This window comes from Solanum verrucosum, unplaced genomic scaffold (assembly GCF_900185275.1).
Source record: "Solanum verrucosum unplaced genomic scaffold, falcon-dt-bn FXZP01000261.1, whole genome shotgun sequence".
NCBI lineage: Eukaryota > Viridiplantae > Streptophyta > Magnoliopsida > Solanales > Solanaceae > Solanum > Solanum verrucosum.
In genome coordinates this window covers 10002499-10024916 of record NW_026019969.1, presented here as the reverse complement: position 1 = coordinate 10024916, position 22418 = coordinate 10002499, and the positions used below count along the sequence as shown (strand labels likewise).

At 32.9% G+C, this 22418-nt stretch overlaps 2 protein-coding genes across 2 annotated transcripts; one reads left to right on the top strand and one right to left on the bottom strand.

Moving 5' to 3' along the window:
- Nucleotides 1-1273: 1273 nt before the first annotated feature.
- On the top strand, nucleotides 1274-6015 carry LOC125814994 (pentatricopeptide repeat-containing protein At2g06000). The gene is made up of 5 exons (XM_049494420.1): nucleotides 1274-2977; nucleotides 3195-3263; nucleotides 4152-4238; nucleotides 5120-5196; nucleotides 5910-6015. Exons 1-5 carry the CDS (start codon nucleotides 1475-1477, stop codon nucleotides 6013-6015), a joined length of 1842 nt encoding a protein of 613 aa, XP_049350377.1. The 5' UTR covers nucleotides 1274-1474.
- Nucleotides 6016-16032: 10017 nt separating this feature from the next.
- On the bottom strand, nucleotides 16033-20203 carry LOC125816548 (COP9 signalosome complex subunit 8). Its single transcript, XM_049496164.1, has 5 exons — nucleotides 20036-20203; nucleotides 19847-19926; nucleotides 19562-19743; nucleotides 17359-17466; nucleotides 16033-16409 (listed from the first exon to the last, which is right to left on the bottom strand). The coding sequence occupies exons 1-5, from the start codon at nucleotides 20117-20119 to the stop codon at nucleotides 16270-16272; spliced, it is 594 nt and encodes a 197-aa protein (XP_049352121.1). The 5' UTR covers nucleotides 20120-20203; the 3' UTR covers nucleotides 16033-16269.
- Between the last annotated feature and the right edge of the window lie 2215 nt (nucleotides 20204-22418).

The following is a 22418-nucleotide window of genomic DNA, read 5'->3' as shown; positions in this document are numbered from 1 at the left end:
GCTTAAAGGATATTTCAGACATTTTGATTAAAAAAAAGTGTTTACCAGCACTTATTTGCCAAACACATCAACAACTTTTTTTTCAACTGCAACACTTTTATCCAAACACATAACTACTTATTTTAAAAATAAGTTCCAGCACTTTTAAAAGTTACTTTTTTTAAGTCAATCCAAACGGGCTCTTAGTTGAGTGAACACATGTTATTAAAAAAAGTATTCTTATATATATTGTATGGCTGTTGTTTTGATTTTCCTAATAAATGTTAAATTTTATCTTTTTAAAATTGCAATATTTTATACAATGAATAAATATATAAACTAATAATCTTCAAAGCTAATATTTTTAATACAAAAATAAAGCAATTCAATCCTTCTATTGTTAATCGTAACATTATAATCTATGCACTATTAATAAAAAAAAAAACATTACAATCATATACTAATATTGATTTCTACATTACACAATATATGCATAAAATAAACTAAATTACCCCTAATTATATGTTGGTAGAATATGTACATTTCATTCACTAACGAAAGTTACAACAACAACATATTGAGTATAGTTTTACAAAATAAAGTCTTGAAAAAAAATAGAGTATATACAAATTTGACATCTACCTCAGAGATAGAACGACGGTTTCCAATACCCTCGGCTCAAGATAAAAGTAGCCTTAAAAAAGAAATAATAAAAATAACGAAAATAAATACATTCACAATCAAAAATTAGATAAAAGTATTTGTATTTGAAAAATGCATTGAACAATATTATCATAAAATTATTGCCAAACAAACACAATTTACTCTAAAATGTTATAGTTTGGTAAATATTGTCGGGGATATAATGAGACATTTAATCATATTTTTATTTTTATTTTTGAGCTAGACTTCGAGCAAAAAATTATTTTCACTTTAAATTACTCATAAAATTTTAAAAATAATCTAATTTATATTTTATAGCCAAACACAACTCCAATTTATAAATACTAAAAAAAGTACTTATTATTTTTCACTTTAAAAATAAAAAATATTTTTTCATCAAAATACACAACAAATTTCATAGCCAAACATCCCTTGGTTCAGTAGTTCATCACATTTAAAAAAATATCTATATTTATATTTTACAAGAAAATAATATAAAGATGTGAAAATCTATTTTAAATTGTAGTAAGTGAGAGATAGAAAACTATTTTTTCACAAAGGGAATAAAAAGAAAAAAGAAAAAAGAAAAAAGAAGAGAGTGAATGGGAAAATAAAGAAAGAGGGATCAGGCATTGTCACACTGCGTTTAACATTTAACCTTAGCCTGCGTTTATCATTGACGCCACTGAGTCATTTTCCGGCCGCCGCCTCCTCCTCCAAAACCCTAAACCCCAATAAATATTATCACCTCCGGTACCGGAAATGGTATGACTAAAAAACGGCTTCTAAATCTAAGATCGATTCAAACCCCTACTATCGGCGACCGGAGATAATGCCCTTGTGGGTTCAACGGGCGTCCAATATCTTAATCATTGCTCGATTTCATGGTCTCACTTCTTCAAAATCTATCCCTTCATACGGACCTGGACCTGGACCTGAAGCGGTTTGGTTTACTAAAGTTGTATGTCTCCTCTGTTTTCACCATTCTCAATCACTTGATGTATTCGGTTCTGATTATTTTCGTCAAAATTTGGACCCACATATTGCTTTCACCGTTATTCACCATATTAATAACAATTTGAATAACCCCAGATTGGCATTTCGTTTTTTACAGTGTACTAGGATCAATCTGAATCTTGTTCATTGTATTGGGAGTTTTAATTTGCTTTTGAGGTCACTTTCTCAGATGGGGTTTCACGATTCCGCTATGTTAGTGTTTAAGTTTATGAAAGCTGATGGGTATTTACTAGAAAATTCGATCTTGGAAAGTGTAGTATTAGCACTTGCAAATGCGGGCAAGTTTGAGACTGCCAAAGAAATTTTGATTTCACAAGCTGAGTTAGGTAGGAAGGAAGGTAGAATTGTTAGGCCTTTTGTACATAATAGTCTTTTGAGTTTGTTAATGAAACGAAGTAGGGTAGATGAAGCTGTTGATTTTTTCAAACATCATATTTTGAGGTCAGAGAGATTGTTTCCAGATACCTGCACTTTTAACACTGTGATTCGTGGGCTTTGTCGAGTTGGAGGAGTTGATAAGGCATTTGAGTTTTTCAATGACATGGGAAGTTTTGGTTGTTTCCCTGATACTGTTACGTATAACACTCTTATAAATGGGTTGTGTTCTGTTGGTCAAGTAAACAGGGCTCGAGGTTTGTTAGGAAATCTTGAGTTACAAGATGGACTGTCACCTGATGTTGTGACATATACTTCTGTTATCGCTGGTTACTGCAAGCTGGGCAGAATGGATGAGGCTATAAATCTGATGGATGAAATGACTACTTACGGTATTAGTCCAAATCTGGTTACTTTTAACATTCTTATCAATGGTTTTGGCAAGATGGGAGACATGTTTTCTGCTATAAAAATGTATGGGAGGATGTGTGCTGTTGGTTACCCTCCTGATGTTGTTACCTTCACGTCTCTCATTGACGGTTATTGTCGTACTGGAGAATTAGATCAGGGCTTAAAGCTATGGGATGAAATGAACACTAGAAATTTGTCTCCAAACCTATATACTTTTTCTGTTCTTATCAGTGCTTTGAGCAAGGAAAATAGGCTAAATGAAGCTCGGGACTTATTGAGGCAATTGAAATCGAGGGATGATATTGTCCCCCAACCATTTGTATACAACCCTGTGCTTGATGGGTTTTGCAGGGCTGGTAATTTGAGTGAAGCAAATGTCATTGCAGCAGAAATGGAGAGCAAAGGGTGTTGCCATGATAAAATCACCTTCACCATTCTCATTCTTGGGCATTGCATGAAAGGAAGAATGCTTGAAGCTATGGCGATTTTTGATAAGATGCTGTCTTTGGGTTGTGTCCCAGATGATATCACAGTAAGTTGTTTGACATCATGCCTTCTAAAAGCTGGGATGGTAAAGGAAGCTTATAAAGTAAGGCTCACACCATCAAAGAACTTGAATCCTGATTTATCATCTTCAAAGCAATCTGTACCATTCCAGACAAGTTTGGATATCCCAGTGGCTGTTTAATTTGGTTCCTTTGGCACTGCTTAAGGAACATGTGAATCGTTGTTCTCTTCAAGTGCTTCAGAACTTGAGAAGATTGCTTCAGCATATTTATATCAAGCTCAAGAAGCATGGTCATCGTCGTTTCTGTAAGGTGAGAAGCTCCAAAAAACTACCTAATCTGGTAGATTTTTTTACCTGTTTTGATAAGTTCACAAAGTGTTTCATTTGTGGAATTAACAGGAAGGAACCCTTTAGTTTACAAACTTATAAGACCTGCATTTCTAAGATCTTTAGTTCAATTCATCATTAGCACGAGAAGCATTACATGTGTCCCTCTAATTTCTTCAGGTTATAAGCTCCCTCATTTAGAGAAAAGAAAACTGGCAATAGAAACAAATAAAAGAAAAAAAAAACGAGAAGATGCCTTCTGCTTACCTTTTCATGAGTTTTATCCAGGTCATCTTGTGATAAGCTTTATTATGTCATCTGATAGTCTGATAGGGTTCCATCATTTTGACAGTATTTTGATGGATAACTATCAGAAACTCAAGGATTGTACATGGAACTAGTGCCTTTTTTTTTTTTTAATAAGAGGGGAAATAGTCCATGAAAATCAGCTAAGCTACCAAGGAATAGTGTAATAATATGAGGCTGGACCGCTGGAGGGAAGATTTGAAGAGTTTGTTGAGTGAGAAGAACTGAAATGGGAAATTAAATTTACAATGAAAAACAATGTTTTGTTTGTTGAAAGTCTTGTGAGAAACTTTTATACTACTTTGTCAATTTTCATACATTGTTATCAGTGATGTGAAGGTATGTGGTCTGCAGATAAAAGGGCTTCCTTAAGAAGGCTCTTAAAGCTGCTAAGACTGTGCATGTTGTTTTGTTCATCTTCAAGTTTTTACAGAATTTCAACTAAAAAAAAATTTCTTGATTATTTGATTTTCATCTAATTTTTTTTTTCTTGATTGTTTGATTTTCAACTAGAATATGTGAGTATTGACTTTGTTCTTCTGTTTCTCAATTTGACTGTGTCCAGCAACCTTGTTGGCGACAGCCGCTAGGAGTTGTCCCGCACATCGAGAGCATATTGGCATCTTTTATAATTTCGGTCGGCGTCCTCGATGTAGGTAAGCTTAACCTTTGAAGTACTACTGACCATAGCATCAACTTGATTTACTCCACTGTTAAGCAGTCAGCTGACATTCCAAAATGAATGAGAATTGTCTAAAATTACTCATGTTTTTTAAAATTCACAGTGGCCAACTTTATAGAGTTCAAATGCACTTAAGTTCTGTCTTCATCATTTCCTTTTTTACCATTATGGTAAGATGTCATGTGTCACTCCCATTACTTTCTAGGGCCGGTGCCCTTTTCTCTCTTTCCAAAGTAGCAACAGCAATAGGCTTACCATCTTATAAGGTTGATCATAGGATCTTCAATTGGTCATAGTTAACAGCATATTAATTTGCTGTCTCACAGGTCATATAAGCCCTCCTTCCATATTATGTCAGTCAAGTATCAGCTGAAAGATGCATTTCAAGTTGTGTTTAATTTTCTGCTTCTTGTGAGTTATCACCTGTCAGCTATCCCAGCCATGTAATCTAGAGTAAATGGTTATACCAACTATGTAAACGGTGATTATTTTGTATTTCATAGCATTTCTCTTAATTGTTTTTGTCTTTATATCAGTGTTGGCCTCTTCACCTTCTCGTTCTCATTCTGGAAGATGTATTATCAGCACATATGTGTTTAAATTATTCAACCTTTCTAACTTGACTCCTCTGTAACTTGGATGCTAGAGCATGCTTGTTTCGTTGCTTCAAACTTTGCACTTGTCAATTTGTTGGAATATAGTTGGTCACATTTTTCCTGAATAAATGTTGTTGCTTCCTGAATTTCCATGCCGGCACCACTCTATATTTCCTCCATTTATTTAGAGAAGCGTAGTGTTCTGCGGTGCTTGTGGTCTTGCTTATGTTCCTGTTCAAAAGCTGTTTCTTTCAGGTTCTCTTTACTGGGTTTAGACAAGATCTTCAAAAGTTGACGGGTCTCAGAATATTCTCTTCACAAGCTGGGGCTATGTAAGTACCTTTTTATAGATGTTTGATTGTTTTTTCTCCCCACAAATGATTTGGAAGAACTTTCTCCGCATGTGGGAATGCCAATCAAATGTTCTCGCTGTCGAAAATTGTAATAATAAATGGAAAATGTCCTTTCTGAAGATCTGAGTTGGGATATTTGCCCATATTTTTTATAATCAACCAGTTGAAACTAATTATGGTAGATGTAGGCAAATAGCAAAATAATTGGTTTCAACTGGTTGAACCAAAAAGTAGTTGTGTATTTGTTTATCCTATGTGTTAATGTTGATGAGTGTTTGTCGTGCAAAATTCTCAATCAATAAGGGTTTTATGAAGTCTCCAAAAACAAAATTGAATGAGTCTTGCACAACCTTTTGTGTTTTTTGAACAGCAACAACAAAGTCCCAGTCCCAAACAAGTTGTTTGGATATATGAATCCTCAATAACCATGTTTCACCATCTAAATTCATCTCAGTCAACCTTATGAATCTGCAATAATGTTATGCCCACCTGCTGAATACAATGCCTTCTGATGGACGTCTGATTATGAAATGACAGATGGATTTTTGTATGCATTTCCTTGTTTACATAGTGAATTTCTGTTCTTAGGTTTTTGTGGGGCATGATGTCGTGTTACCTTTAATGTTGTATAAAGTATGGTACTTGCATCTTCTTATCAATGCCTAACAAGACACTATTTTCAAACCCTGCAGTCGCGATGCAAAGGGATACACAGTGAAGATCCTAGGGACAGATATCTCATTAATGCCTAACAAAGACGCATACTTCCAAATTGGATACACGAGTTGTCTGGGTTGAGGAGGAAACTTGGCTATGCTCATCCGGATCCCAGAAGTTTTCCAAATCCATTGGTTAAATTCACTGTCGAGATGCAAGGGACAGAATGCATATATGATCAACAGGCTAAGCAAGAAAATTAGTGTTCATCCGCCTCTTGTGTACGTTGATGTGATGAAAAGTTGTACGTAAGTAACAACTGGATATTGAAATCAGGCCATTTGAGACGTAGTGCACGAATTCTGTTGTGATCTTTACATTTCCATATTTATAACGAAGATCAATATCATTCTCGCCAAGCAATGCTCGTTTGATTATAAGTTTATTACCACTTAGCAATATACAAAAGGTACAGCCTGCCAAATTTACTTGCCCCTGTGAACGTTTATTATTTATGTTGGGGTTAAGGTCACAGTTTGATTATTATAATTTCATAAGTTCGATGTTTCACTTAGCACAGAAAATTCTACCATTTCTCTTACTAAATAATTATGGACCACAGCCTAGTCTAACTCCTCACTAAAGAAGAAGAAAAAAACATATTGTTACACATGTTCAATTGCTAGATGCCTACCTCAGATATTAATGCTTCTAAATTTGGAGCACATGTAAAAAATACTAAATGGCTTTTTTTCATTTATTTAACTTTAATAGATAAAAGTATTCAATATTTGTGCTGTGGGAGGTAACAAATATCTAGTATAATAATTGAACTGTGCACAAATTAACTCAAACGCCTTCGTATTCAAAAAAAAAAAAAAAACTTAGTAATGTTTACACACAAGTATTCATGTGACGTAAAAGAAAACCATTTAAAAAAAACTCATGTGATGTGATGTCTAAAGTCTGATAAGTTGGCACTACTAATACCCTATGAACAAATCCAAACAAAATCCATTTGTCTGTTACACGTTGTTTTAGGTGATCTATACCTCCTGAGTTGTGACGTTGTTTGCTTGCTAAATAGTGGGAACTACTTTTATCTTGCAAACCAATCGCACCTTGCTTAAGTTTTTTATTTAGACTGACACTAATTATATATAATTTAAAAGTATAAGACTCTGGTTCTATTTTTGTGAGATACTCTTTCATTTTAATTTGATTATCCAATTTCAACTTTACACGAACTTTAAAAAAAAAAAAGTAAATAAAACATGTAATAAAGTTTTCTACCTTGGTTTTAGATCGTTCAAATTCTTGCTTTTGTTCAAATAGCTTATAGTTTAAACTTTACGTAGAGCAAAAGGTATGACCAAATCATGCCCAAAAAAAAAAGACCAAAAGAAATGCGTAAATTACAATCTTGTCCCTAAAAAAATCTCTGAAACTAGCGATTAATTAATTAATTAAACAAGGCTTAAAAAATATGCTTACTTGAAAGATATTTTCGTCATTACCCACCTCACCTGAGGAATTACAAAAGTTCCTTCCCCTTCAATTTCCCCGCAAACCAAACACCGACTTGCCATAAAATGAAGAAATCAACGGTGAAAAATAGAGGAATTCAAACGGAACCGGAAAAGCTGACGGAGCCGGAGATGAACGCGGCGTTGCAGCTTATTCAGCTCAGCGGCGATTCCGATAGCAGCCGTGAAATTTACCATAACGCCGGTGAAAGTTCAAGAGTAGTGATCGTAGAAGAAGAAAGCGTCGGCGATACGGCGGAGGTATCATCGTCAACAGCCGTGAATATGGAAGATGAAGCTTCTCCTCCTAAGAAAAGGAAGTTCCGATCCGTCGCTGCACTTTATCAGGTTACAAAACCTTTGATCCTTAAGAATAAACATCGCAAGTTTAAATCCTGATAGCCAAAAAACATATATGTAAATTATTTCGTGTATATATTAATTATCAATCGAACGATATCAATAAACATTATTGTAGATATTTTTGGTGTAGTATATCCAGTTATTTATGAAAAATATTAGTAGATCCGTTGATTGACTGCTTGAACTTTTATCTTTATCTCCTAGTGTTGATAAGAGTTTGATTCCAATTTGTAATTCCTTTTTCCATTCCTCCTGTCACCAGTTTTTACTTTTGATTTTTTTAAAAATTATCCTTAAACTAATTAACTGATTGTTCATGTTCATCATATGTGGGTTTGTTTGATTTGGTGGGGATTGGGGTTACTGAATGGGGGAGATTCTCGAGTGTTCTAGAATATTCTTCTTAAACCTTGCAGATTGAATTCAACTTTCTGACATAGCAAATTAATAAAATCAAAATACTGGAAGTTTATTTAAATAGCACATGTTATTGATTATCTAATTCGTTTAATTTTATGATAATTACTTGTGCTACATGAATTAAAAGCCAATCTTAAGGCATGTGAATATGGACGTAATGTTGGTTATCAAGAAATTGATCAGACAATTACATCAAATTAGTATTTTTTTTCTAAAAAAAAGAAGAAGAAGATATTTTCGAGAGTTTGATATATTGGGGTCATACCTCATTTTCCCCCTCAATTTATATGTTTGCCTGCACCTTTAAAAACTTAACAACAATAATAACATATCTCGTAAAATTCCACTTAGTGAAATCTGGGGATAAAGTGAATAGGATCTGGGGAGGATAGAGTGTATGGACCTCTTATATGTGTAGGTATCATAAAAGGTTTAAGATGATTCAATATTATTCATAATTATTTTACTAGCAAACCTGCACAACACATTATCAAGACACAATACAACATATAAGATGTTGTTTTCTTATCCTCACATCATATATTCATATTTTGATTGCTAATATGACAGTCGTTTACCCTTCTTGTAGCGTAGAAAAAGAGAGAAAGAGATCATTTGGGTAATGATGAAATATTATTGTTTGAAGTAGAAAGATGATACTCAAAATTAACAATGAGTATTTCGAATTTAGATCTTATTGGGTACAAAATTGCATTAGTTAAGGTGTGATTTATCTTCTATTGTGAATTTTTTCGGTGCAGATTTGAATATAGTTGAGTTTTTATATGAGTATGAGACATCGAACGAAAAACTAATAAAATAAAATATTGTAACCTTTTAACTAATTGAATGGAGCCTTATTATATATGGTAAGGCGGCATGGACGGTTCGCACCCACTTGCCGTTATGGGGACTCAGTCTATTATTTAGTTTTTTTCTTCCTTGAATGGCCTCCTCACATGTGGCTGAAGTTATTGTAGAAAAATCCTGCTTTTATTATAACTATAAATAAAAGGAATTTTTTTGGGACTTCAAAAATGCTGCTATCTTTTAAGTGTGCATCAGATACAAGTAATGTAACCTACACTAAACAAAGTGTGATGCAACAACCTCGACTAGAAAGCATTGATAACACATCAAATCGATCTGTGATTTTCCATGTAAAGAAATGTAAAAGGAAAAAACAAATAACTAGTGGTTTGTTTTTGTACCCAAACGGAGACTTTAAGTAGGTGAGAGGTATATATAACCATTAGAATATATAAAAGATGTTGGATATATTGAAATATTATGGATAGTAATGGAGTATTTATGATAGTGAATGTTCATATAGCTAGTCGTGAATTAATGCGTTGTTGTTGTTGATTGAAATATTTAACAAAATGATAGTGACTACTCATACAACAAATCTCAATAGTTTGAGATTGATCATGTATAATTATTGTTGTTGTTTATTTGTTGACTACTTATAAAACTACTGTAGAAGTAAAGATATGAAGATGATACTGCAATTATAGTATTATATATTACAGATCTATAAATGATGATAATTTTAGAGTGCATGCACGTACTATTGTCTAAGTTGCCAGTACGTTAATTTCTGTAACATCTGATCATATTTTCAAGAGAAAAATGGTCAAATGCCACCCCAATCTATTATCGGATTCTCAACTACACACTTAAACTTTACGGGGGTTCTATCACCCCCCTTAACTGTTTTAAAATAGAATAAATAAACTCTTAATGCTGAGTTGGCTGAGAAAGTGTATTTCACTCTCTCAAAGAGAGTGAAAAGAGAATAAATAAGGCTGCTTTTATGTTTATTTCATATTTTTATTTTAGTTTCTTTCTCTTTCTAATTAAATTAAAATAATCTCCCCCATCCCACCCCAACCCAACCGCACCACACTTCTTCTTCTTCACACTCACCCTACACCTCTTCTTCTTTTTCACACTTTTGCTTTATTTTTATTTTTCATCACAAATCTCTACAAATTTCTTCAGGAATTCTACATATTAACCGTCTAACAAATTTAGTTATTACTCCCAAATCAAAGTAATAAAATAAAGAACTCAAAATTCAATTTTTTTACCGGATCTCAAACGTTAATTCTAATTTCACATTCTTGAATTTAACAACAAATTGGGGTATTTTAGAAATGGGGCATAAAAATTCAATTGGATCATAATTTTTTTCAATTGGATTAATTTCAATGTTTTAATTTGGTTTGCTACTTTCACCAACATTGAGAAAAGAAAGAAATTGAATTCAAAATTTATGGCATGCCCATAGACTACTTGGGTATATCCCTTCATATGCCCCCCAACATGAGTAAAATGTGTTGCAATGAACTTTGAGAGAAATTGTGGGGAATAAGATAAAGATATTGGTCAGAGAAACTTTTACTCGTCGAAAAAAATTTACCGTCTTTTCTCTTGCCAGAATGTCAATGGATGAGAAGTGAGTTTGATAATGGTGATGTTCTTAATGATAATGGAGGGTTTCTAATGGGGCATATAATAATTTAAAAAAAAGTAGGAAAAATAATTCATTTATTATATTTATTAAGTGGCATTGACATGGCGCTGACATGGCATGTGCGTGTGTTACACCACAATACACATGAGTGACTATGTCATTTTAGGGTGAAATTTATTTCCTTATAAAATAGTTTAGGGGGGTAATAGGACCCCCGTAAAGTATGAGTGTGTAGTTAAAAATCCGACCATAGGTTGGAGGGTTTTTTGACCATTTTCTCTATTTTCAATGATAATAATGTAACCTAAGGCTCAAAACTTTTGACAAGAAATTAAAAAGATAAAACTAATCATATTACGTAAGAAATATCAAAAAGTATAAAATAATTTCCATTCTATAAATGTATACATTTTATATTTATATCAAATCAATAAATATGGATTTTTTTGAAATTTATGAGAAGACCCCAAATATAAAAGAAAATATTTGTAAGTTGAGGGAATTCCAGAGAAGATCATGGCCAAACTAATTTTTCTAACCATATTAGTAGTCAACTTTGACTGGAAAATTGATAGTGAAGTTTAATTTGCGTGATTATTTTGTTTTTTTAAAATTATGCATGAGAACCTTTTTCAAAAGGCATGGAAACAATTTTTGCCGTGTTTTTTCATGGTACAAACTATTAAGTACATTTGTTACAAACTATATATGCATGATTTATGAACGTGGCCTAAGATATAGCAACTATATTTGAACATGGGGATCTTATATATGAGCCAATATATAGGACTTAAAATTAAGACAAATAACAAACTTTTTTTGTGTCGATGATTCATATAATGGAGGTTAAATTATAATTATAAACAATATATGTGATAGTAAATTTGGGAATTTTCCTTATTCGTAATTAATTCCGTATATATCCTACGTGAAATAGGAATACCCACAGAGATTAGCCATCTCAAAGCAATATTTCTCTCTCTATATATATTTATATATACACACAATACTCTCCGTCTCCACGTACATTTATTTATTTATTTATTTATAATGAAGAAATGCACATCACCGTCAATGGCGAAAAATAAGAAAATGCAACCGGAGATGAAGGCGGCGTTGCAGCTTTTTCAGTTCAGCGGCGGTAGCACTGGAGACGCAGACGACAACTCAAATAATCAGGTTAATTACCAATAACCTCTGTTCCTTGAACAATAGATATTATTGGAAGTTGTTAATTCCAGAAATTATATATATTCGGTTTTGAATTAGAGACGTTAAAAATAATGAATCTATAACCCTGCTGAGTCGGCATGTGGAGAGTCTCGATCGTCTGATCAACTCCACTACTAATATATGAGTATATATATATGAACGATAATGTCTAAAATAAGCATATATATATGTGGGGAGTTTTGAAGTAACGATTGAGTAGTGTCCATATGGAAGCCACTGTCACATCCCTTGAGGTGAGGCTTTTCACCGAAACCTGCTATATATATATACACAAATCGATGATAATTTTGTTAAAGCTCGCAGTTTGATGCCGAGGAGTACAAAATTCCATTCCATCACTGACAGAGACGAATCCTAACTGACAGAGACGACGAAGCTAGGATTTTTCGAACATGAGTGCACCAAGTAAAATGTATTGAAGTGAGAATTGATCTTTAATCCTCAAGGTCAAAAGCTCAACATTTAACCATGTGGACCATTTAGACTTCTTATAGTACGGGTGCAAGAATGTAATATTATACAAAATCTTAAAAAATATACATATAAAATATCTAATTTTACGAAGAGACCACGGGTGCGGATACCCTAATTTTTGGCTGTAAATTCGCCACTGCTGAGTCACTGACCTCTACAAGGTGACTATTCATGCCGTATAAATTGTTAATTTGTATGAAATGTAGAATTTTGGTTCTTTTACGATGGATGGTGCATGGTGTTTACGCTAGATCAGTTTGTACGTGTGTATTTCAATTATTTTCTGGGTATCTGTTATTCTGCACTTGTCAATTAGTTTCATATTTTGCATGCATTTACGAAGTATTATTTTGACATACAAACAAGATTGCATTGAAAAGTAACAAAATGTTTGCAGTCCATTGATCTTATAAAAAATATTTTGATGCGTAAAGTTTTGTTTTAAGAGTTGCATGCATATAAGTGTTTTGAACAAGCTAAGTTTCAACTAATATTATTCAACAATATATACTTAGTTCCTACTTGGAGTTTTTTTATGCGATGTATGTATTGAAAAAGACTTGTATTTTATTAAAAAAATTAAAAATTATTGTTAAAAACTTTTTTGAATTATAGTTGATTAAGTTACTTTCCTTGATTTTGAAGTGTACTAAGATGCTCTCACCAGTTGAAGATGAATATAATTGGAGTTCTCCCGCAAGGAAAGATCTCAATACGAATATCTCAACCAAAAAAAATTCAAGCATCAAAACGAGCATAAGAAATGCAAAGTTGCAAGTGTATTTGGTATATATATATAATGCAAAAGAAAAATACTTTACATTGAAAAAAAAATCATTCTTAATTACCTGGTCATGATAATCTCATGTTTAATATATATGGTCAATTTATTAACTCTTCTTTTAGACTACGGTATAGTCTTTAATTTTCTTGTTTTTAACATGATTATTATTAGCAGATCAAAATATAATTATCCAGAGGTGAATTCAGATGGTGAAATATCAGACAAAATGGGTTGCGTTAATAAACAAAGGAAGTTCCTATCAATTGTTGATATCTATGAAGCAACAAAACCGGTGGGATGTGACATGAGCAAGTAATAGCAGTTAGAAGTATTATTTTTCTAGGTAGATTATTTATTAATTAATGCTTTTAATTAGTTAAGGTTAATGTTAAAGACATAAATTACTGTTGTGGATTGAGAATTTCAACAGTACTAGCCATACAAGTTTTTATTGAAAACGTCACCTTCAAATGAACATTGCAATGTACGATCTAAATTTAATTGAAACTTAGCTTGAACACCAAACTCCGAGTAGGAAAAAAAACAGTCATTCTTCACTTTCACTTTTTTAATCTCAATTATTTTATTACTAGTAGCCATTATTTGATATTCTATTATCTTGTAATGATGTTATAGTAGGGCTTCATTTTATCTAATTTCTCAATATTCATTTTCTCTATTTAAAAAAAATCCCTTTAAGAGCATTATCATAATTCATATTAATGGTATTCTACTCATTACTTAGCGAAAAAGATTTGAGGAGTACACAATATACATACACCTTATCATTATCATCTCGTAGAAATAGTAATGTTGTTTCTAAAAAAAATCCGTTCAAGTGAAATAAATTTAGATACAAAAAAGAAAGAGATTGTCCAGAAAAAATATCAAGTACACAATACAAAAATCTATAAAAAAAATCAAAAATAAATAAAATATGTAATAATCGAAACATAATAAACACCTTAAATTTATCTATTCTACTCAATGTGTTGTCACCTTTAGAGTGATGTTGGATTTCAGTATTTACACGTGTACTAATCACAACTTCATCCCCAATTTAATTAGAATACAACTGAATTAGCCTTTTAGGAGCACTTCACAAATCACAAAGTTTCATCCTCAGGTTCATCTTCAATTTCTCCTTTCTTTTCTTTTCTTTTTCTTCATTGTTAACATAACTCATGTGCTTTTTATTATTCTAGTTCTGTAGAATTTTGAAACCAAGAGTGTATTTTTATTTTCTGGGTATAAATAATAAATGCAGCTCAAATTGAATATTTAAGTGAACGCATGCCCTCCTTCCTAATTGTATATAGTAGTGTTACATTTTTTTTAAAAAAAAAACACTCAATTATAGATGTGCGAACTCATACTTGAAAAGTACGATCATATATAATGCAAATTGTGATAGTGCATCCATCCTTTCGAAATTTTGGATAGTGCTCTGGTTCTCGTTGTGGTTTAGTAGAATAAGACACGTACGAATTAGTAACCTCAAGATAATACTTGCATATTCCTTACCTTACGTGTTTTCGTTTATTTTCTGCAGATTTTACTGGCATATGATGACACCTAATGAAGGAAAACAAAGTTTTCTTCTTGACATACTTTTGTGTTTGCCTTTACGAGATGCTGTTAGGACAAGTATCTTATCGAAAAATTGGAGACATAATTGGTGTAGACTTTCACAGCTGAAGCTTGATCAAACACTTTGGGAAACAACAGACGAATTTATATCCCCTACAGTTAGATTTACTATCACATTTTAGCCCTTCACGCAGGACCTATTTCTAAGTTCATCATCTCCATCGTTGATCCTGTCGACTGCCCTAAGATCGACATCTTGATATATTTTCCTCTCAAGAAGTGGCATTCAACATCTTGTTCTTCAACTTCCAACGGGTTATAACGTATACAAATTGCCTTCTTCGTTTTTCACATGTTTGCAGTTGAGACATTTGACTCTCCAAAGATGTTTAGTACGTCCTCCACCAGTCTTTAGGGGATTAATTAACTTAGAACTAAGTCAAGTCACAATATCGACTGAAGATTTTGGAAATTTTATCTCCCGTTGCCTGTTGCTTGAGCATTTGGTTCTTGGATCACTCTGATAATGCAAACAACATTGAAATTAATGCTCCCAAGTTGAGGTCATTTGTCTTCTCGGACAATATACATCTAAAATGTGTCCCTCTTTTAGCAAAAATTTCACACGAGTCTATGGAATGCTCTGTAAAGGCACGAAACTATGATCTTGTGGCGTTTTTCAAGTCTATTCCTGCTCTCGAGCATCTCCACTGGGATTACAGTAATTTCCGGGTAACTCTTGCTTCGTGACTTCAAGTTAATGCATTATCATTCATGTGCCATTCTATGGGCTTTAAATTAAATCATCCTGTTTTTCGACATTTTCTTCCTGCCTAGTTCATGTTTGCAGGACCAGGTGAAGTACCAACTAAGCTTCCCTCCGCTCTTAAATTCCTTAAAACGTCTTTACCTATCTGAGCTTTGCTTCGACAAACTAGTCGAGGTTGCATGGGCTCTTTGCTTGCTAAGAAGCTCCCCATATTTAGAGGAACTTGAAATCAAGGATAGTAATTATATATGTTTGTACACTTTCTTATTTTCTTGCTCACTAGATCTTCAGTTTTAAGTTCAGAGTGACGTATTTTTGTTAATATTAGGGGCCTGGTGATCTTTCTGGTGAATTGATTGATTATGTGCCTTGGTGGACTGTTGATGAAATTCCTGCAATCTTCTCAGATGTGACGTATAATTAACTCAGGACAGTTAAGATTAAGCATAATTCCTATGGTCATAGTTGTGTTTTCCCTATGGTCATAGTTGTGTTTTCCAAATACATCCACCAGAGCAGGGAACGGAATGGAAAATCTTAAATAGAATAAATGAAAACTTAAATAAAAGAAGATCGTTCAACATTTGTTCAATATCTACTAATGCCCCTTAACAAAGAAAAATTTTCAAAAACTATACTCTTCTCGACTTCATGCTAGTAAATCCATGCTTAGATCTGTTGCTATAAAATTTGGCAAGCTAATTTCTCCAACCATTTCGAGTAAGAAAAGCACCTAATAGCGGAACCAGCAAACAGTTTAGTGCTCCAGATGGAAGACATATTCAGTCAAGCGCTGTAATTTACTGGGGTCTAACTTCTGTTCTGTTATAACTGCCTGTTTCTTCACAGTAAGCATTTGAGATGCCGAATCCAACGCCCAATCCTGTTGCAGCACATCTGAAAGGGAGACGACAAACTTATTGTTACCAATCAGTGAAAACTTGTGAACACATAATGGTTGGGATGCAATGATAAATGGATAAGCATTTGAAAGAATTCACTGTATGTGCTTCTTAACATTTGATGTGCACCTATTATTTTAGTTAACCGCTTCAAACAAATTGATCTGATTTTAGAATTATCTTTTATACCCTTTTTAACTTGGATCAAACTCAATAATCACCTTCAATCCACCAAAGAGATTGCTATTAAAGTTAAGCTACATAAAAGTAGGAAAAACTATTAATTCACTTCATTGCAGGAAAATCAAAGACAATGTTACTTTTGATAAGATTGGCTTTTTCCAAATTACAGTTTAGACAAGTGTATGACGCCATAACTAATCAGTTCACTTGTTCTCCCAATCAGAAAGTTCAAATTGATCATTGATGGAAGTGCCAACTGCAAGATTAGATGGCATCATTAGGATAATTAAGGTTAATGGAAAGCTGACCTTGGAAAAATTAGGACTATTTTTTTGGTAAGTGGAAAAATTAGGACAATTTATTAGCCTAATTGCTGAATTGATGGGCATCCCAGATGTATCGGTTAAATCCTAGCAGAGGAACTAAAGGAGATGTTAAGAAACTCCCCGCCAGGGGTGTGAAATTGATAAAGGAACAACTACCAAGACATCAAAGAGCAGAATTTGAGATATTAGAGAGCCTTTTCAGAAGGTTTAGAAAGTAACATTTTAGCATGACTTTTAAAGGTGAATCAAGGAGCAGGATACCTAGCCAATCAAGTCCAAAATTATGGTCTACTAGACAATGAAGAAAATGGAGATGATTCTCCTTGCAGACACAACAAGGATTCCTTTTGATAGACATTAGTTCATTTAGTCCTCTAATGTACAGAAAAAGAACTCTGAGACTACAAGCATGCACGCTGTAGGATAACAACTTACAGTTTGTAGCATCATTTTCATTCATTCCCAGGAAGCGAGCTGAGTCTTCTGTGCTGATGGTTGAATAAGCAGAAAGAAGGAGCTCGAACATCCTTTTTTTGTATAATTCTGCAGAAGGATGATGTGAAAATGATATAAAAATCAAATATACAGCAAAATAAGTACACATATGTATACATAATGCACCCTGTATAGCAAAACCACAAAGAAAACAATGGGGCACAAGAAGTTTAAGTTCATGTTTGCATTATATGATTCCCTTCACAGATTTGAGTAAAAGCTTTTCTTAAAAAATCGCTGGTAACTATTCGAACATTTCCCCAGCAATGTGGTCCAATATTTAGACAAATAGCCAACTTACATTAAGGATATATGAAACCACCACCCTCTACAATGTGCCAACAATCACTTTATTTTCTTACAAATACAGCCCCAAATAATTTGGCAGAAAGAAAAAAAATAATGTGGTGAAGTATAGTTTCACCTGACGTCACAAAAATATAATGCTGCATGAATTACAAAAAATAGTACTAAATAATTTACTTTTAACCACAACAGAAGATCCTAGAGTTGGAACTCGGAACTAAGCATGCTGAAAATTCTTTTGCGCTCCTCTCCATCAGCATGGTCTGAAAACAACTTCATCCATGCTTCTGTCTCTACCACAACCAACCCCCCAGACAGAAGAATTCAACATATATTGAGGAGAGCATATATTTTGGTATATGCCTATATCAGTTAATCACTTAATCCTTGACCTCTCATAAAAATGTAGTATAGTTTTGTTTTTTATATAGGTGGGATGGACAGCAATATGATGGAATTAGTATTACTGCATGTCTTATTAGTAGAAAGTTACACGCCAAATTATCCTTTATATGCGGAAAGATATTTTTCCTCAATAGCTATTTTCTCAGTCAAGTACATGATAAATTCCATGTATCTGGAGAGTTACCCAATAATTAAAACAACCCAGAACATCAACTAACTCACCATCAGTAAATGGAATACAAAGAGTCTACACAGTCCTTGTTTTAGTAAATAAAACGCCTTGTCATAGTTGCGCATGCGGAAAACAAAGAACCGATTAAGCTCGCCCAACTCATATAAAGAGTAATTGACAAAAATGAACACAGAGCAAAATTAACAATGAAGAAAAATATGATGGGGAGACATAGATAATCTAGGTCAATAAGTACATAATATCAAGATTCAAGCATAGAGATGATACTCCCAACCAACAATCATGACATCAACCAGGAACAAAATTGACACGTGATTGAGAAAAAGGCATCACCATTATGATCTCCCTTTCAGGGGATCACATCAGTAAACCCATCCTAAATAATTGCTTATACTGACTATTTCGTACCAAACAGCCAATGGCCCATTGCTAACAAAAGATATCATTTTCAAATTTTTCGATGTTGTACCAAGACATAGAGACCTGTAGAGAACAATTATCCCTGCCCATTTAAGCTGATTACCTGAAAGTGGCCACTAGACTTCAAGATAAGTTCAGAGAACATCATTCTAGTCTCAAGCCACTACCAAACTCCAATAGCTAATCCTGGACTGCAGCCCAACTTTGTGATTTGTGCAGATTCATAGATTCTACTAATTCAACAATGGAAATATATAGTTAATCCTTACACTTACTTGATCCACATTCAATCTTAACCCAGAAGAGAGGCTAGACTCCTTTGGCACAGTGGCACTTCATTTATAAGTCCCAATTATTAGTTATAGCAGCAAAACCTTCTATGCTTTTGACAGGCACAGAAAAGAATGTTGATCCCTTCCAAATGCCAACTAAAGTATAAATTTAATAGATAGAACCTTCGAAATATAATCTCAACCCTCACTTTAACTTCTCCCTTTTTATTTCGAAACAAGAGGTGACACTCCTCTTGCACTATAACTTAGAGATGTTATGTCTTAGTTGTTCACATATTCAACATTTTACCTACTCTATGGGTTCATTCATCTTCATCATTCAGAATCCAATTATCCTATGGATTCAACAAGCAAAAACAAATCTTGGGCTGCTGCTAGGACTCATATTCTACATTATGTAAAGCTTCTAACCAGAACTGATTAGACTACTAGAGTTAATAGAAGACGATCGACTTTTAAACAGAAAAGGATGATCAACTAAATCTCTACCATTTGTTCTATGGCGAATAAAGATACACAAACTTGCCTGCAAAGGAAGCCACGAAGGGCTGAACCTCAGGACTCCAGCTGAATCCACGAATAGCCTCGTGCACACCGACATAGTCCCTTGTCCAAAGCTTCTGCCCAATCCTCCAAACTGCCACCACCTCAGGCCGGGCCTCCTTTATAGCTGCAGGTATCTTCTTCCACAGAAATCGCGCACTATTACTGCAAAAGTAAGACAATAACAATGTAATTCTAAATCAATTCCTTCACATCATCCAACTTAAAACCCTAAAATTCCAAAGTAAAGTTGCAAATAGGAGATTACATGTCATTGCTGTAAATATGACCTAGAAGGTGAATCGCGTAGGGCCATTCATCATGAAATTCGATGCCCTCAGCAGCACCCTATGAATACCAACAAAGCGAATAGAAACATTAGGTTTCTTTCTTAAATCGACTGAAAGGACTACACTAGAAAGACAATAAATAGAGAGAAAAAACAGGGAGAAATTGCCTGGAGCATGAGATTGTCACAAATATCAGCAATCTTGTCGTAAGAGCTGGACGCCAAGGCTTCGTTGAGTGGAGAAGTATCCATTGAAGCGCACTGTTTTTTTCCTCGTCGATTCTCCTTCTACTCCGTCACCGACTCTCCGCGGGGTGATCAGAATTACAATGTAGTGAATAGTTTGGGCTTTTGGTCTTTGGGCCTTTGGGCTATTTAAAGGTAATCCAAAATAGGGAAAATCAACAATTAAGTCATAATACATAACATAATTAGTCAAAATAATAACACGTTAAAATATTTATTTAAAATGGCAGAATGACAATATATTTATAAAATAATATGTATTCAGATTTTAGTATTTTAAATTAATTTTATTTATGGAAAGAGTCCTATATTGGACCAAATTATATACCAATAACCATTTAAAGTGAAAAAATAAAAATTAAACCAATACTATTAACTTTTTTTCATCAGCATTCACGTATCTTCCCCAACTTTCACGTTTCTTCCCCACCTTTCACGTTTCAAGTTTATCTTTCTTCAAGGTGCTAAATTGTTGTTTATCAAGAAATTTTCTTTATTGTTAAACGAAATCTCTTTATTAATTCAAGCAGATTTCTCAGTTGGCAAGGTAATTTCCATTATCCATTTCGATTAATTATTTATATTTCTTTTGATTTGTTTTCAATATCACCGTTTTATGATTTATATTTCGCATTGTACATATTACGGATTTTCTGTTAATTTTTATGCAAGTTTGTTTACATATTCATGTAAAATTTATGTATTTTAGATTTTTAGTTGATTAAACAAATTTTTTCTGATTTCGTTTTAGTATTTCAGATTTATTAGAATCTACAAATTCATTCATATATTTGTTTTGTTTGATTTTTAATACATTTATACTTGCTTTTAGGGTTTTAGATTTGGGGAAATCGTCTATCTGTCTACAATGTCTGAATCAACAGTTTATTTGTGTATTCATTCTATTTATATATCAACAAGTTTTACATTTTTTGTTTTTACATTGTATTTCAATCTCAATTAGTATACCAACATGTTTGTATTTCCTTCTTAATTTGTATTCATCCTAATTGTATGCTAACAATAATTTTGTATTTTATTGGGTATTCATTCTGTATTTCAATCTCAATTTATATGTGAACAAGTTTGTATTTCTCTTTTGTTTTGTAGTCAACCTAATTGTATGCCAACAAGTTTGTATTTTATGTGTCTATTTTACCTTTCAAGGTCAATTTGTATTTCAAATGCAGAGAGTATTTAATTTCTTTTGTATTCACAACTTTATATTCAATCTCACTTTGTATTTTCATCTCACTTTTGTAGTCATATATTGTCGTATTCAACATATAGTTCATGATCCATTAGTTTGTATTTTACCTTTCAAAGTCACTTTGTATTTCAAATGAAAAGAGTATTTCTTTTGTATTCACAACTTTGTATTCAATCTCACTTTGTATTTTCATCTCACTTTTGTATATATTGTTGTATTCAACATATAGTTCATGATCGATTAGTTACATTAACTTAATGGGATACAAATTATTGTATGCATTCAAACAGAAAAAACAGCTACTAAACTAAAAATAATAAAAATTCATTCGTTATACATCATAATTTGGAAACAAAACATCCGAAAAAGCTATAAATCCCAATGCATACAAAGATTTCACTGATTCAATCAGAAAAAAAATACCTGATTGTTTTTCGATTGTTCACTGGATGCGATAAATTTATAGTTGTCAATTTTGAAAAATTATGTTTCAAAAATATGTCGTATTCAACTTGAAGAAGTTTTGAAAGTTATCAGATGAATGATTCGGAAGACAGACTAAATTATTTTAATTTTTTTTTTTGATGTTCTTAAGAAGAAAGCAAAAACACGCTCGACGGAAAGATGACTATTTATGCTCTTTTCAAAACGTAACTGATTTGTATTTAAAATCTTTTGTACCTTTTTTAAATTATTTTGTTCCATGATTTTCTCTGTTTTGTTATTAATTATTTGTATTCTTTCAAATTAATCAAAATAAAATAAATACATAACTAATCCCTTAACAAACTAAAATAATGGCATTTTTAATAAATAATGAAACTGTTGTTAAGGATCCCCACTAAAAGCTAAAATATTGTTATTTTGAAAATTTTCCCACTCGAAAATATCCGAAAGCACAGGTTTATATGATTGTATCATAATTTCCTACGAGTTGTAACGTAGAAGGCATAATAAATTATAATATAAATTAAAAGATTAATATTTCACGAGTTATGTCGTAAATGACATATATCATATGCCATGAGGAATAATGTATGCTTTAAAATAACACACAAACTCACACATATACCCTACCATCATCCCATATTATCT

Coding starts and splice junctions, on each gene's coding strand:
- LOC125814994 (XM_049494420.1), top strand. CDS start 1,475: ATGCCCTTGTGGGTTCAACGGGCGTCCAATATCTTAATCATTGCTCGA. Junction 3,264..4,151: donor GTCATCGTCGTTTCTGTAAG/GTGAGAAGCTCC, acceptor GACTGTGTCCAG/CAACCTTGTTGGCGACAGCC. Junction 4,239..5,119: donor TTTCGGTCGGCGTCCTCGAT/GTAGGTAAGCTT, acceptor TGTTTCTTTCAG/GTTCTCTTTACTGGGTTTAG.
- LOC125816548 (XM_049496164.1), bottom strand. CDS start 20,119: ATGGATACTTCTCCACTCAACGAAGCCTTGGCGTCCAGCTCTTACGAC. Junction 19,927..20,035: donor GTGACAATCTCATGCTCCAG/GCAATTTCTCCC, acceptor TGGTATTCATAG/GGTGCTGCTGAGGGCATCGA. Junction 19,744..19,846: donor CATATTTACAGCAATGACAT/GTAATCTCCTAT, acceptor TTACTTTTGCAG/TAATAGTGCGCGATTTCTGT.